Source organism: Lactuca saligna, chromosome 5, assembly GCF_052625555.1.
Source record: "Lactuca saligna cultivar CGN05327 chromosome 5, ASM5262555v1, whole genome shotgun sequence".
In the NCBI taxonomy this organism is placed as follows: domain Eukaryota; kingdom Viridiplantae; phylum Streptophyta; class Magnoliopsida; order Asterales; family Asteraceae; genus Lactuca; species Lactuca saligna.
In genome coordinates, this window is record NC_136421.1 from 234,213,088 (window position 1) to 234,227,460 (window position 14,373).

The window sequence follows — 14,373 nt, forward strand, 5'->3', positions numbered from 1 at the left end:
ACTAATCCAAACTTGCATGTTTTTTTTCTTATATATTATGTTTTGATACCACGTAAGCTCCTAAACACTTTTATAAAAAAATCATATGTTAGTTCTAATTAATAAATGTTCGTTAAAATTCGATAAATCAAAAACAAAACAATATCTAATTGCATTCTCGTTAACATGGATATGTTTGTGTTTCTTTGTTTCTTTGCAGTTGTCGGCATCAAGATTTTGTAAAACATGATATGACGTACTTGTTTGTATTTTGATCTTTCTTTGATGAGAGTCAGCACGCTCCAATCTTCAACATTTGTGTCTAAACAGACTTTCATGCATAGATTCAAGTATGTTATATCGCTCCTCAAGTATAAGCCATGCATACTACACGGTTAAAAAAAAATAAGAATTTATCTTTTTGCTAATTAAGTCATTAAAAATTTATCTTTTTGCTAATTAAGTCATTAAACTTGGAAAAATAACAACTATAATGACATATTTATCAAATTTAATTATCAAAAAGAATAACTTGTTAGACAAATGAGAAAATAAGATAGTTGATTATTTATATGGATACAATATGATGTGTGGTGCAGAAGTAGTCCATAAACAATGAACATGCACATGGGTAGTCGCTGGCAATAGCCATTTTCTTATTCACTTCCCAACCTCCAATCAGTTAATTACAATCCACCCTCCTTAAATTCAAGCACATTGTCATGTAAACCAAAAGAGTATGGATTTTGTTTTTACGTTCAATGCTCATTTGTATCGAATAAATCGTTTTTTTTAATGTCTTTTAAATTGCAGCAATCTCAAAAACCACATGAGTCAATCCCACTTCATCCCTCCTCCAATCATAACCATCTTCATTCACCGCTTTTTGTAGCATCGTAACAAATCCATTCAAGATCTTCATCGTTCATAAGATTTATCAAGATTCTGTGTTTAATGGAAGAACCTGGAGATCTTTTAGAAGATAGTTGGTTCTTTGGAAACTTACTTCACACAAAAACAAGAATCATTTCTCGATGTTATTCTGATCTTACTTCCAGTTCTTGCCCTCCTCTTCCTCCTCTATGTTCGAATCAAGAATCCATTGTTAAGAATGAGAGAAGGAACTCTAGCTTTTCCTCGAGAAAGCAACCACCCATTGCTCCTCGAAATCTAAACAGAACACCATCTTTGCCAAATTCAGTGGAAACACGATCCTTTATAATGAAAAACACTGACACAAGTCCGCATTTAAGTAGAACATCATCCATGACAACTTCTGAAGATGAAACTGATCAAGAAGAGGATGAAGAAGATCAAGAAAGTGAGTTTAGTTTGGGTAGATTGATAAGACAAGCATCGATGAACTCTTCACATACATCAAACCCATCTCGAAAAACATCTAAGGTACATAGTTTTGCAAAGAATATATCGAATATCAAGATTAATCTATATGTCTAATTAAAATCGGGTTTTGCATGCAGGCGATGAAGGAAAAAATGGGAACCAAACCCGAATTAGGTCAAGAAAAGATTGGTGATGTGAGGAAGACCGAGAGAAACAGAAGCAAAAACATAAAGATTAGTGGAAAGAACAAAAATGGTGGTGGTGCTCCTGCAATTCCAGGAGGATGGGTTGATAAGAGTTCATCAGAAGACATGAAAGCACATATCAAGTATTGGGCTAGAGCTGTGGCTTCTAACGTGCGCCAGGAGTGTTCATGATAGCTAATTCGTTGGAATTGGAATAAGTTTCGAGTTAATAATACAACTTGATCATGACGGAAATAACATGTCCAAAGCTTTCTTTAGATTCATTTTATGTCTAATTCTTCCAAATTGGCTGTACATTTTGTCCCTTTTCCAGATCTATAAATGTTTGATTGAACTGAATAATTGGTGTCTGGAATTTGGTAGTACTTTGGTTACACAACAAATAAAATATTTCACAAGAATAAATAGCTTCATACAAAAAAAAAATGTGAATTTTATTTATTTATTAGTTATATTTTCATCACTTTTCCAAAAGTAATTTTAGTTTGTTTATTTATAAACACATCCATTTGGGTTACGTGTTTTCTTAAGGGTATTCATAAGTCATTGAAGTATTTAGGATTCTGTTGTAATATGTATTAGTTCTGTCTCTTTGAGGGATGGAAATGAAGGGCATAAGAATCACAACAAAGAAAACAACATCGTCTGTCGTCGTCCGGAAGACGATCTCGGAACGAAGCTCCGACGATCAAATTGGTTCATTCTTTCGAAAGAAGGTGAAAAAGTGTTAGGTAAGTGTTTAAGGGTTTTTTCCTTCGATCCCTTCTCTTGGAGGAGAATGGACCTTTTTATACATGTGGTCGGGGGGACAAATCCCCACAGTATCTTTTACCGTTTCAGGTTTGACATGGATAGACGGCCTTTGATTGGTAGATCGTGCTCCTCAAGTGGTCGTTTGCCATTGATGCAGGTTTGCCATGAGCAATGTTCTGAGCGTTACACCTGTCGCTCTGAGAGGTGATTGGTACTACTTTATCTTGACACTGACATTGGCGCTTGGGCACCAAGGAATGAATATGGGATCGCGAGAACGAGGACTCGGTGTTAGGCATACGCTGCTCTTTGCCCAAATCGTCTATTAGACTGAAGGTTCCGCTATATTTGACATATTCATGGTGGGATACGTTAACAAGTCCCCTAGGCTAGTATACCTCAGCATTTGCTTAGGGTAGTTGAGTAGTTCTAGCTTAGATTTGGGCACGTGTTTGGTGGGAACAATTCATGACGTGTTTCTGATGTAAGTGAGTCGTTCTTACGAGATAGCGTCTCTTCATTTCGTTTCTTCTTTTCTTATTCTTTTTTTTTTTTTGTATAGGGGCCCTCGATCTTTAGGAATGGTTATACACTTCCTCTCTCCATAATCCGCCGTCTCATCTGTAACATTGCGATTTTTCACCAAGTTTGTTTTTATTTTTTAAAACATTCATTTAACAGAATACGTTGTGGAAGACTTTAAGATTATTTCAAAAACATCACAAATGTTACTTTCATGTCAAAACAAACCCATCAAAATTAAAGTTCACAAAACATAATGATGAATGCTCAACATGTCCGATGGTATCATAACTATAGATACTATATAAAGTTACTTAATGGTTCCCATCCTCACCAAGTCATCATGTCAAGCTGCCTGTCCCAATGCACAAAAGCCAACAAGCAAAGAACAAATGTTAGCATAAGCTAAGTGAGCCAATATAATATAGTGTTAAGAGAACACACATATCCGAAATGGGTCAAACAAAACATCATATAACATACAAAATAGCAGCCAACTTTCAACCATTTGCATCATAAATCATTTCAACCGTTTACAAAACAACATTTCACCATATCATTTTAATTTCAGTTCAACCAAATATAGTTATCAACTTAATGCAACCGAATATTACATATAATTCAATTCATCATTTATTATACGTAATTTCTTTCAATAATATTAAAGCTCAATTCAACCGATTATAATTATCACCTTAAAACAACCGATTATTACATATAATTTAATTTACCGTTTATTATTTGTAATTGCTATCAACCGATTAGCATATGCAAGTTCAACTCAACCAGTTATTTTATATATTCACCTTTCAACCGATTATCTAGTTTAGATTTTTCTTAGTGACAATCTACCCAACAACTTAACTTCATTCACTACTTGTGTGCTTAGCCAGTTTAGTGCTCTAAGGGGCTCATGACTTCCACATGAATTCATCAACCCCAAGACTTCCACTTTCGCTACTCCGACGTGCAAAGTACAAGTACTTCACGGTGTCGTTCAAGATCGGTACAAACGGTGTCAACTCTACCGATACACCTTCCGATTCTCACATGATGTTTGATCTGGCCACACCATAAAGCCAACACCAATCCAGTTCTCGTACACCAAGGTGCACACGAACCAGGTGTCACACGACCGTCTAGAAAGACCGTGTAACTAATCACTATTATGACTTAAGTTCTTTCAACCGATTAAACTTGCGAGGTTATACCAATAACACCATTATACCCTGCAAAACAAGCATACACCAAAATATCCATGTTACTCATACAACTTTAACGTGCCATAAGCATGTAATTAATATTCATCATATTATCACCGTACCAAAGCATATGACTACCAATTCATTAAACAATATAACAGCACACAATTGCAACTAACACATAACATGCATACATCAACCGATTCTAAGGCATAACCATACACAAGATGCAAACAACATACTTTGAAACAATTATTGCAAGCATTTCTAATTCTAGCATGACCCTAGCCCACATCTCGCATCAAACAAAGAAGAGTCTAGCATGCAACACCCTAGATATCATTACACATAAAAAAATTCAACAATAATGGCATAACAAATCAATCATCAAACGGGGCACATGCATCCTATATAACTAGGTTCATCCCAATCCATCTAAGATATGAGATACTCCTAACAATGTACTTTTAAAACCACAAAGTTAACTCACCTCGATATCGATCGAGCAGTTCACGTTGTATAATATTCGCGCATGAAAAAGATGTACGATCCTAGATACCCTTGTGCATCAAAACCATCCTATAGGACCAATTATATAAAAAATAAATATCTCGTCTAATAACATTTTTACTAACCTCACATTTATATTCAAGTGTTAGTCAATGGATAAAATTATATGTATCCATACTAGGATTAAAAATTACCATTTAGACCCTAATTAATGGGAACCGCAATACACAATACTCAAGGTTGAGATCTCTACCAGAAACCATAACAAACACATCTGCTTGATGCTCCAAGAAAACGTATCGACCCTCCTATGATCACGTTATCACATTGTACATTAGAGCTTCATCGTACCTCACAAACAATCGAGGTTCACCCAAATCTTATTTTGTTGGGAATCAGAAAGCAAGCCGAGCACCATATAATTATCATTCTTGAGTTAGTCGGAATCCTAACCTTACCGGGATTTCACCGGAAAAATTACTCCTCAACCGATAACCCCTCCCCTTTACAGCTCCTCCCGTTCCCACTGTTTCTCCTGATCGATCCATAAGAACAAATTACTAGAAAGATGATTGTGGTCAGAAGTTACAAGCAGTCACCGGAGGAATTCAGCTCTTCGTCGGAGTTTTAGCCACGTCGGAAAAACACAGCGCCTCCTTCTCCTTCGTTGCTACTCTTTCAATCTCCCCCACGACATCCTCTGGTTACCTTAAGCGTTCCAATTAAAAATACTTTTAGCATTTTTTATTGTAAGTAAAATGGTTGGACGTAACCGCCGGCAATGGGAAGATATCGTCGAAATTCAATGACTGATCAAACGTATGATTTAATTATAATTGGCAAGTTACATCAATGCTCCCTTATCTAGATAAGCAATAAATAAGTTCAATAGATTGACAAATGTAAATTAGACTCTCAATACAATTTTATCTATTAAACTCTACATTCCATTAAATTGAATACAATTTAATTGAATACAATTTAGAGTAAATTACATGAATGGTCCCTATGGTTTAGAGTAATTTTCGCATTTGGTCCCTATTTTATTTTTTTAACTCGGAAGGTTCTTATTGTTTGTTTTTGTTACGCACTTGGTCCCTTTCATACATAAAAAGATTATTTTGCATTTGATTTTTTAATCTATTTAAATAAACACACCCCCAACCCACCCCTCTCACCTTACCTTACTTACCCCATCATTTTTTCCCATTTAAATAATAGTCGTTTTGGGTAAGACAGAGACCAAACGTGTAACAAAAACAAACAGTAAGGACCTTCCGAGTTAAAAAAATAAGTTAGGGACCAAACGCGCAAATTACCCCAAACCATAGGGACCAATCATGTAATTTACTCTACAATTTAATGGATTGTCTAATCATTTATATATGTGTGTGTGAGGAGAGAGAGTGTGGAGTTAAATCGGGATTGAACTCCCTATATTGAGTGTCATATCATTAACTCACAATGGGTATTTTGAGTTTAATGGGATTCAACTCCCCATTAAACTACCATTAAAGATGACCTAGCTAACTCAAATAAACCATAATTACCCCATTCTTATTTTATTCTAAAACTTCATGTTTTCTAAAATTACATTCTACTCCTTCGACTTTTATAAATTTTAAGTGAACTATATTTTTTTCTTAAATATTTTCACCAATTAATTATTTTTTCTACACATTTTAATTTTAAACCAACTCTTTTAAATACTACTTGACAAACCTTTTTATTTAATTTATTTCGTATTATAACCTTGAATTGTAGTGGCTATACGAAATAAATATTCATGTAACGGAAACTAACATTGTTAACGGAATGATTTTCGGGTCGTTACATCATCCTCTTTTATCGCTTCTCCTTTCTCCCACATTTTTCCTCTCCGGTTCTTGATGGCCTTTGTTAGATCTGGAATTGCTCCGACACTCGAGGAGTTCGAGTCTCTTCAATTCCGGTTTGGGTTCATGCATGAGCATGGAGTTCAATTCCCGTCAGAGTTATCTAAAGTAAATTATAAACCACACCACCGAAATCATGGTGTTTTCGGTCCTAGACCGAGAACTCTAAGAGCTATCTAAAGTAAAGTATAAACCATAAATCATGTCCTAACACATTTTCTTTCAGAAGATTATCAATTCCTCAGTTTGAGTTCATACATGTCTGAGAGTGTGCCTGAATCCCTCAAAACAAGGCTCTGATATCAACGTGTAACATCCCAAAATTATGAGGTAAAAATTTTGTTTTTAATTCGACCAAAACATTAATTATCTTTAACTCAAACATTCATTATCCTTTTTCTAGATATTCAAAAGTACTTTATAAGAAAACAGTTATCAAAGTAATATCTCAACATCATCATAATACAGAACATGGGTAGATGCGTTACGATCAAGCGGTGTCGTTCCCTTTCGAACCAGAAGTACCTGAAACGATAACCATAAAAACCGAAAGCACAAAGCATAGTGAGTTCCCCAAAATACCATGTACATAAAAGATACAGGTACCATGGGCTACCCCTATGGTCTTTTCTCGTAATGCCAACACAAAACATACAAGTTCTATCGGCTACCCCTATGGTATTTTTTCGCAATGTTGAGGGCCAACTCCCGTCTTACATATGAGTTCCCTGAGCTACCACCATGGTCTTACCTTGCAATGTTGAGGGCCAACTCCTGGTCTTACATACAAGTGTCATGGGCTACCCCCATGGTCATTTATACAATTATCACAAAGACAACAAGCATTTTACATAACAACAAATAGGTCGACATGGCGCCTTTGACCCATGGATATGGTGAGAAAAACTCACCACCAACTGTTGAACACTCAGATAAATCTCTAGTTGCTGGTCCAATAATTCCGTGTTATCAATACCAATAACATCTGATTACTAATTGGATCCCAATCCATAACCATCAATCTAAACTAGGGTAAATGACCATTTTACCCTTTACCTAACTTGTCCCAAGGCCAAGACCTAAACCAACTACACAAAAAGGCCCAATTCTGAAACGGTCACCCAAAGCCCAATGGCCCAATCTTCCAAATTGAGCCCAAATCCCTTCGTGGGCCTTAATCCAAAACAACCCATTATAAAAGCATCAACCCAAAAATAGAAACCTGATGGTCCAACAAGACCCTAATCTCCTAAGGTCCAAACATGGGCCCAAAATCAAAGCCCACCTATTGAGTACATGGGTCGTACTCAGCTTGTCGCCTAGCATACACCCTCTGGGGCTAGTACATGCAGCGTACCAATTGGGTACCCCCAACGTACTCCTCAGTTGGTCACCCCACTTCATTAAGCACTTAATCCATTGAGACTTCAAGCCAAACTCTCATATATGATTCTATAAGACCACTTATCACGTAAAGTTGGAAACTTTACACATATGCATGGCTTAATGGGGCTCAAGAGCTCAAAAAGAGCTTAACAAAGCTCTTAAGACATGCATGGTTCAAGATACACCATAAATCTTGCACTTTTATGAATAATGGGGCAAAAAGAAGTCAAGATATGGCACCAATATTGTTGGAGTGAGTCAAGAAGCTCATCAATAACTCCAATGACTCAAGATGCATAAAATAACAACATAACTAGATCTAGCATCATGGATAATCAAGATGTGAGATTTTTACCTCAAAAATCTTGCAAATGATGAGCTAACCCCAAATCTTAAAGCTCAATACACCCTTTGGTGCCATATCTTAAACCCCAAATCTTCACAAACCACCAATAAACACCCTTTAAGGCTCAAAACTCACAAAAACACACTAGGGTTTCGATTTCTGGACCAAGGAAGGTGGAGGTTGGATAAACATGACCAAATGAGGATATCATAAGGTTTAAATATGGTGCAAACCCTAAAAATTAGGGTTTCACTCATGCCCACGTACACCATGCGTACTCCATATATGCGTTGCGTATATGGTTAAGACCCACAATCAGAATTGCACCAGTACACCTAACGTACAAGGAGTATGTACATCGTACTTAAACTTTCCTGAAGCTGGAAATCTACCCCCTAGGGACCAATTATGCAAAACATTAGCAAACCAAGGTTCTAAACTGAAAAGTGCCTTAAATCGGGTGTTATATCTGTCCTATTTGGCTTAGGTTGTCTGGATGTGTATGCAATGATTTTATTTTGTTTCTTAAATAGGCATCCTAACCCTTGGTGAGAGGTTTCGTAGAATATTACAAAGTCTTAATGTTTCCTCTAGATGAGACAAACTTGGTGCACTGCATAATAGTATTTTTTCAATTTTTGGAAGTCATAATCTTGTCTGTCTTCCTAATCAAATGTTTTGTCATTCAAGGTTAGGGCGTTGAGAGTTTTGGCTATCTCGAAGAAGTTCTTGATGAATCTCCGATAGTAGCCCACCAACCCTATGAATTAGCATACTTCAGTTGGTGTCATTGGTGTTTTCCAATCCTTAACTACTTTGATCTTTGCAGGATTGACATGAATCCCTAAAATGCTGACCACTTGGATAAGGAAATTCACTTCATTAATCCATAATTCACATTTAGAGAACTTTTGCAAAAAAAAAATCTCTTTTCTTAACAATTTAAACGCAAGTGTCAGCCATGTTTTTCCTTGGTTCGTGAATGTATCAATATGTCGTCCATGAAGACGATCATGAATTTATCCAAGTAGGGTCTACACACCTGATTCATAAGGTCCATGAATACAGTTGGTGTGTTGGTCAGTCCAAATGGCATAACCAAAAACTCGTAGTGACCATATCGAGTCTGGAATGTCGTCTTTGGAATATCTGCTTCTTGAACTCTAAGTTAATGGTAATCAGATCTTAGATTGATCTTCGAGTAGTACCAGGATCCTTGTAGTTGGTCAAATAGGTCATAGATCCTTGGGAGTGGATACCGGTTTTTAATGGTGATGTTGTTTAACTCTCAATAGTCGATGCGTATCCTAAATGATTTTTTTACAAACAATATTAGGGCTCCACATGGAGAGAATCTTGGCTATATAAATCCCTTTTCATGAAGTTCATGAAGCCGAATGGAGGGTTCTTGCATATTTGATGGAGCCAGACGATAAAAAGATCATGCCACTAGTTCTGCACCCAGGATTATGTGGATTCAAAATTCGACCTGTCTGACTGGAGGTACTCCAAGAGGATCCACTGGAGATACGCCCAAGTAGTCGCACACTCGTAGAATATCTTTGATTCCTTAACCTTGCCTTGCATATCCACCACATGGTCCAATAAAGCAAAACATCTTTTCTTCAAAAACTTTCTCGCCTCCATGAAAGAGATGATTCTTGGATTCTTTCATGATTTATCTTTGTATCATGAGGGCTTCATTTTTTGGTAGAGGTAGTTAAATGGATTTTTCCTATCATTGAACCTTCAGTCGATGAGGTGATGTCCAATCCATTTTGATGATCACATCGAGGTTTCAATGGTCATTGGTATTAGGTAGACATGAAAGACATGGTTATTTAGGGTGAGAAGGAAATTAGTGAGTATTTCTAAAGTGCTTTCTATTTGGCTGATTGCCATTTCTATTGTGTAAGTTTTATTAAGTTTGCATAATTTATGTTTTATCGTGTTTCTAAAAATGTGGTCAATAAAGCTTATATCGTTATCAGTATCAAATCATACAGAAGCATAAATATTGTTGATATAAAATGTACCAGTAACCACAGTTGGGTCCTAGTGAGCATCTCCTGCATTAATCACTATGTTCTTCCTTTGCCACCCTGATTCTTCAGCTTAGGAAAATCCTTCTTGAAGTGTCCCCGTTGGTTGCATTTGAAGCAATTATGCATTTTTCCTGCAACAATGGTTGAGGTTGTAGTGTTTGGGGTCTTTCTGTAGAATTTAGAGGTGTGACATCTTAAGTTACAGTTGTTGTAGACCATGTAATTTCCGACATGGTGAAAATTACACTTGGTACAATAGGGTAAAGTCCCAGAGTAGGACTTTGACGGAGTGGGAGTGTTTGTGTTTGCATCGTAGATAGTCATATGTTCGGATTTGGGGTTGAGGAATTTGAAGTTCCCTTTGGACACCTCATGGTACTTCCATTTGTACCCTCCATCCAGTTCTATTCCATCTGTTGGGTCTTGGTGCCCTGACAGAGATATTCTTCAGTCAAATGATAATCCAATTATTTAGCACTATCAAAGGTAGTGGATGTGGATGCAACAACCAAACCTTGAACTGGGGGAGTTAACCCCCAAATATACCTTTCAATCTTTTTGTATTCCGAGTTTACTCTACTGGGGTATAGGTTGTCGAGGTAGTTAAATTGGGAGGTGTAAGCAATCACCTCCAACTCTTTCATAGTAAGGTTCCAAAATTCTTACCCTAGGGCCTGAATTTATTATCGAGGACAATGCTCCTCGATCAACATCTGTTTTAGGCCTTCCCAAGTAATGGCACAGGCCGCATCGATGCCTATATACTTGTTATGGTTATTCCACCAAGTCAAGGTGGAATCCATTAGTGTACAATTAACATACTTAGCTCGACAGTCATTAATATAAGAACTAATGCATAACACTGCCACCATCAACTCTATCTAAAGAGATAGATAGCTCCTTTTGTGCTAAAGAAGGATTAGGTTTTGTAGGCTAAGAAATCTATGTGTGAATAGGATATGGGGTTGTTTTTGTTCAAGATCAGAATACAGCCATCATTTTCACTATTCATGGAAGATTCATTCCGGGCTCCCTCATACGTAACTAAGGTTGTAGTAATTCCTTATGGAACCAAAGTTTTCACTAGTGTTGAGTCCATTTGAAATGATAGTGGTGGGTGAACTCGCAGATTCCTTCGAGGGGCCTTTATCCTAAACATTTAGAAAAGACACACTTAAGTTGTTTATACTACTTAATCATAAACAAGTATGTAGGAGTTGTATCGTATGATAGAGTATTAGTGTAATTGGTTCCTAGAATCCCAAGGATTTCCAAATTATAGAGTGAGATTGACTCATGAAATCCTATCGATTTCCAAACGACAGGGGAAAGGTGAATAATTCAGAAATCCTCTAGACTTCCAAATGATAGAAAGGGAATTGAAATCCTTTCAATTTCAAATAATAGAGAGAATTGAAATCATTGTCATTTTTGGAAGAAAGAGGTTTGGAGACTATTGAATGATTGCCTGGGAACATATAGGTTTCCCTGCTATGAAAGTAGCAAAGCTATCGATTCTTCGGATTTCGGTGAACTAAGAAAATCTGAACATTATCCCATATTTTTAATTATTTTTATGATTTAAAATGTATATGTTTTTTTGGTGTTGATATAAGGTTTCTAAGGTACTAGGTATCTGCAGTGAATCTTGAGAACATTATTCAATCTCTAGAACCTTCAACCATTGTACTCTGTCAAATTCCTTGCTCAAGGTTGGTTGTGCACCGGCCTGACCATAAATAACATAGGTGTGCATTCAAGGTTTATTTGTGGTATAGCTTATGTATGGTACTAACCTTAGTTGAGGCATTTGACCTAAAGGTTGTGTGGGTAGGTTTAGTTGTAGGGGTGTTTAAAATTTTATTAAATGTTCTCATGCGGGTCAGAGTATATATATAACTCTTATATATTATCGTTTGTGATGTTTTTAGTATTATTAAAATTTGTTTTGTACTCCAAGACTACTATATACATACGAAGGACAAACATTAAACATCGGAGGGCAGGATTAGTTTAGTAATTAAGTTATTCTGAATCCAACAACCCTATGTGGCCCTTCAAACCAGATTCCCCGTACCATAAGTAGCCAAGAAGTAGTGTAATTAATAATAATACTTTTATTAGCTTGTTGCTATATTTGTATTTCCTCTTTCAAGGATACGATTTCTTTATAGTCAATCTAGCTCTGATACCAATCTGTCACATCGTCGGTCGAGGCGGTGGAACATGTCGGGTTGTGCGACTAAGTGCATGGATCACATGTAAACTGAATATATAACATGAGTACAACAATAAACAAAAAAGCATTTGTATTCCATTTTTGAGTTTAATACGAGGTTCTTACACATAATAATAGTACATTAATTGTCGTAACAGGTAGGCATACATAACAAAACTAGTAAGCTAGATTGTCTGAAAACCATGATTATTCGTCAACTGAATACTTGAGTTATTGATTTCCTAATAATACATGTAATTTTGACGGTCAACATAAAGTTGGTGAGAGCTACAGGCTTTCTGCCGACAACAGTAATGATATTAATAAAAGCGTTCAAAAAGTATTTTCTTTATAAGAAAACCATATTTAACTAAACTTTGAAAAACCAAAATATGTATTGGTATAAGTAAATCCATGCTTAAAACGATTTGGAAAGAATCAAGTTTATGAGTTGTAGTAAGGGAGAGAGAGAGAGAGAGAGAGGGAGAGAGAGAGAGAGAGAGAGATTCGAGTTAATATTTATAGTGATTTCTATAACCAAGTTGTGACCGAATGTACCATGCTATAATGCTTATTTGGATGTCGTAGTAATGATAGTAGACACTTATTACTCGCTTCAGTTGATCGGTCTAGGTTGTAGCTAGCAACCACATGTGGGGACGTTAAACCCGTATAGATCTATGCATATGTATCTCTTTCTGAAGATTAACGGTTATAGTAGTGTAGGTATGCTAAGTGTTTAGACTTTATCTAATGAATAGTGTCTCGTTATAAAGCCCTTAACTAAGATATGAATAGCTCTCAGCCCTAACTTAAATGTGGATAAGTTCTAGGCATAATGAATCGTATATAGTTTATAAAATTTGAGCATAATTGGTATGCATGTATAGTATAAGGAACTAGCTATTATAAACTAAGTATGATTCTTGTATAAACTTTGTACATATGCATGTATAGTTCAAATCCTTAAGAATACTACAAAGTTTTATGACATGCATTTTATAACACACAATGTCACGTAAAAATCTTAGGGTTTTGTAGTAAAAAGGCATATGTTATTTTTGAAAGTTGTGTTGTTTTAACAACATAACATATGAAAATATTTAAGTTAAAAACAAGTTTATGTGTTTGTAACATATAAAAGGTAAACCAATAATTTATAAACTAGTTATAGTTTTTACATAAAATAATGATACTTTATGTGTATTTTTGTATTATCTAGCACAAGTAGTACATCTATTTTCCTTAGAAAATATATCAAAGATGGTTCGTAACACTTACCTTAAAGTGTGGTTGTCGGGTCATAGCGAGTATTCGATGCGAGGAACCAAGATGTGTTGCTTCGAATACAAACCTTCGAGATTAATTTAGTTTCCTAAGAAATTTTAATATAAAAGGTAAACCAATAAAATTAATACCCTAAACATTACACACTAAAATAGTGTATAGTGGTAAAGGGATCGTATCCACAGAGATTGGTTCAATTTAAATCTCTATGTAAATCACTTGTTCACATACTTATAAAACAAAAGTAAAAGTAAAACGAGGGGGGTTTAAATCTTTTTGATTGTTTGACAAAATTAAAACTAGCTAGAATGTAAATATGACAAGTAAACAAGTAAAAGATTTGATTAAATTTAATGAAGTGAAATTGGTTGATTTTGGGATACACCACATGGATGACATAGTTGACTTATCATTAGGCTAAAAGAAACAACACTTGTAAATTGATTTAATCTGGCTATAGCAATTCATAAGTACAAATTACCTCAACTCTTCTTAGATATTAAAATTGTTAGAGGAGCTCTAACACATTTCCTTAATTAAAGTCACAAAATCAATGAAGTATATAATCTTGTGAAAATCAATTAGCTTTAGGTTCTAAGAGTTACCAAGTCCAAAAGATAATCAAATGCTTACATTATCATTATGGAGTAAACATTCCCATGGTCTAAATGAAAGGAAAA

General features: G+C 35.7%; 1 protein-coding gene and 1 long non-coding RNA gene across 2 annotated transcripts; one reads left to right on the plus strand and one right to left on the minus strand.

The window, feature by feature from the left end:
• Positions 1-613: 613 nt before the first annotated feature.
• On the plus strand, positions 614-1,900 carry LOC144997582 (serine/arginine repetitive matrix protein). Its single transcript, XM_078957477.1, has 2 exons — positions 614-1,383; positions 1,461-1,900. The coding sequence occupies exons 1-2, from the start codon at positions 934-936 to the stop codon at positions 1,698-1,700; spliced, it is 690 nt and encodes a 229-aa protein (XP_078813603.1). The 5' UTR covers positions 614-933; the 3' UTR covers positions 1,701-1,900.
• A 1,514-nt stretch (positions 1,901-3,414) lies between these two features.
• On the minus strand, positions 3,415-5,330 carry LOC144997278 (uncharacterized). Its single transcript, XR_013659759.1, has 3 exons — positions 4,711-5,330; positions 4,497-4,585; positions 3,415-4,033 (listed from the first exon to the last, which is right to left on the minus strand). It is a non-coding gene; the product is annotated as an uncharacterized LOC144997278 (long non-coding RNA).
• Between the last annotated feature and the right edge of the window lie 9,043 nt (positions 5,331-14,373).

Coding starts and splice junctions, on each gene's coding strand:
- LOC144997582 (XM_078957477.1), top strand. CDS start 934: ATGGAAGAACCTGGAGATCTTTTAGAAGATAGTTGGTTCTTTGGAAAC. Junction 1,384..1,460: donor CATCTCGAAAAACATCTAAG/GTACATAGTTTT, acceptor TTTTGCATGCAG/GCGATGAAGGAAAAAATGGG.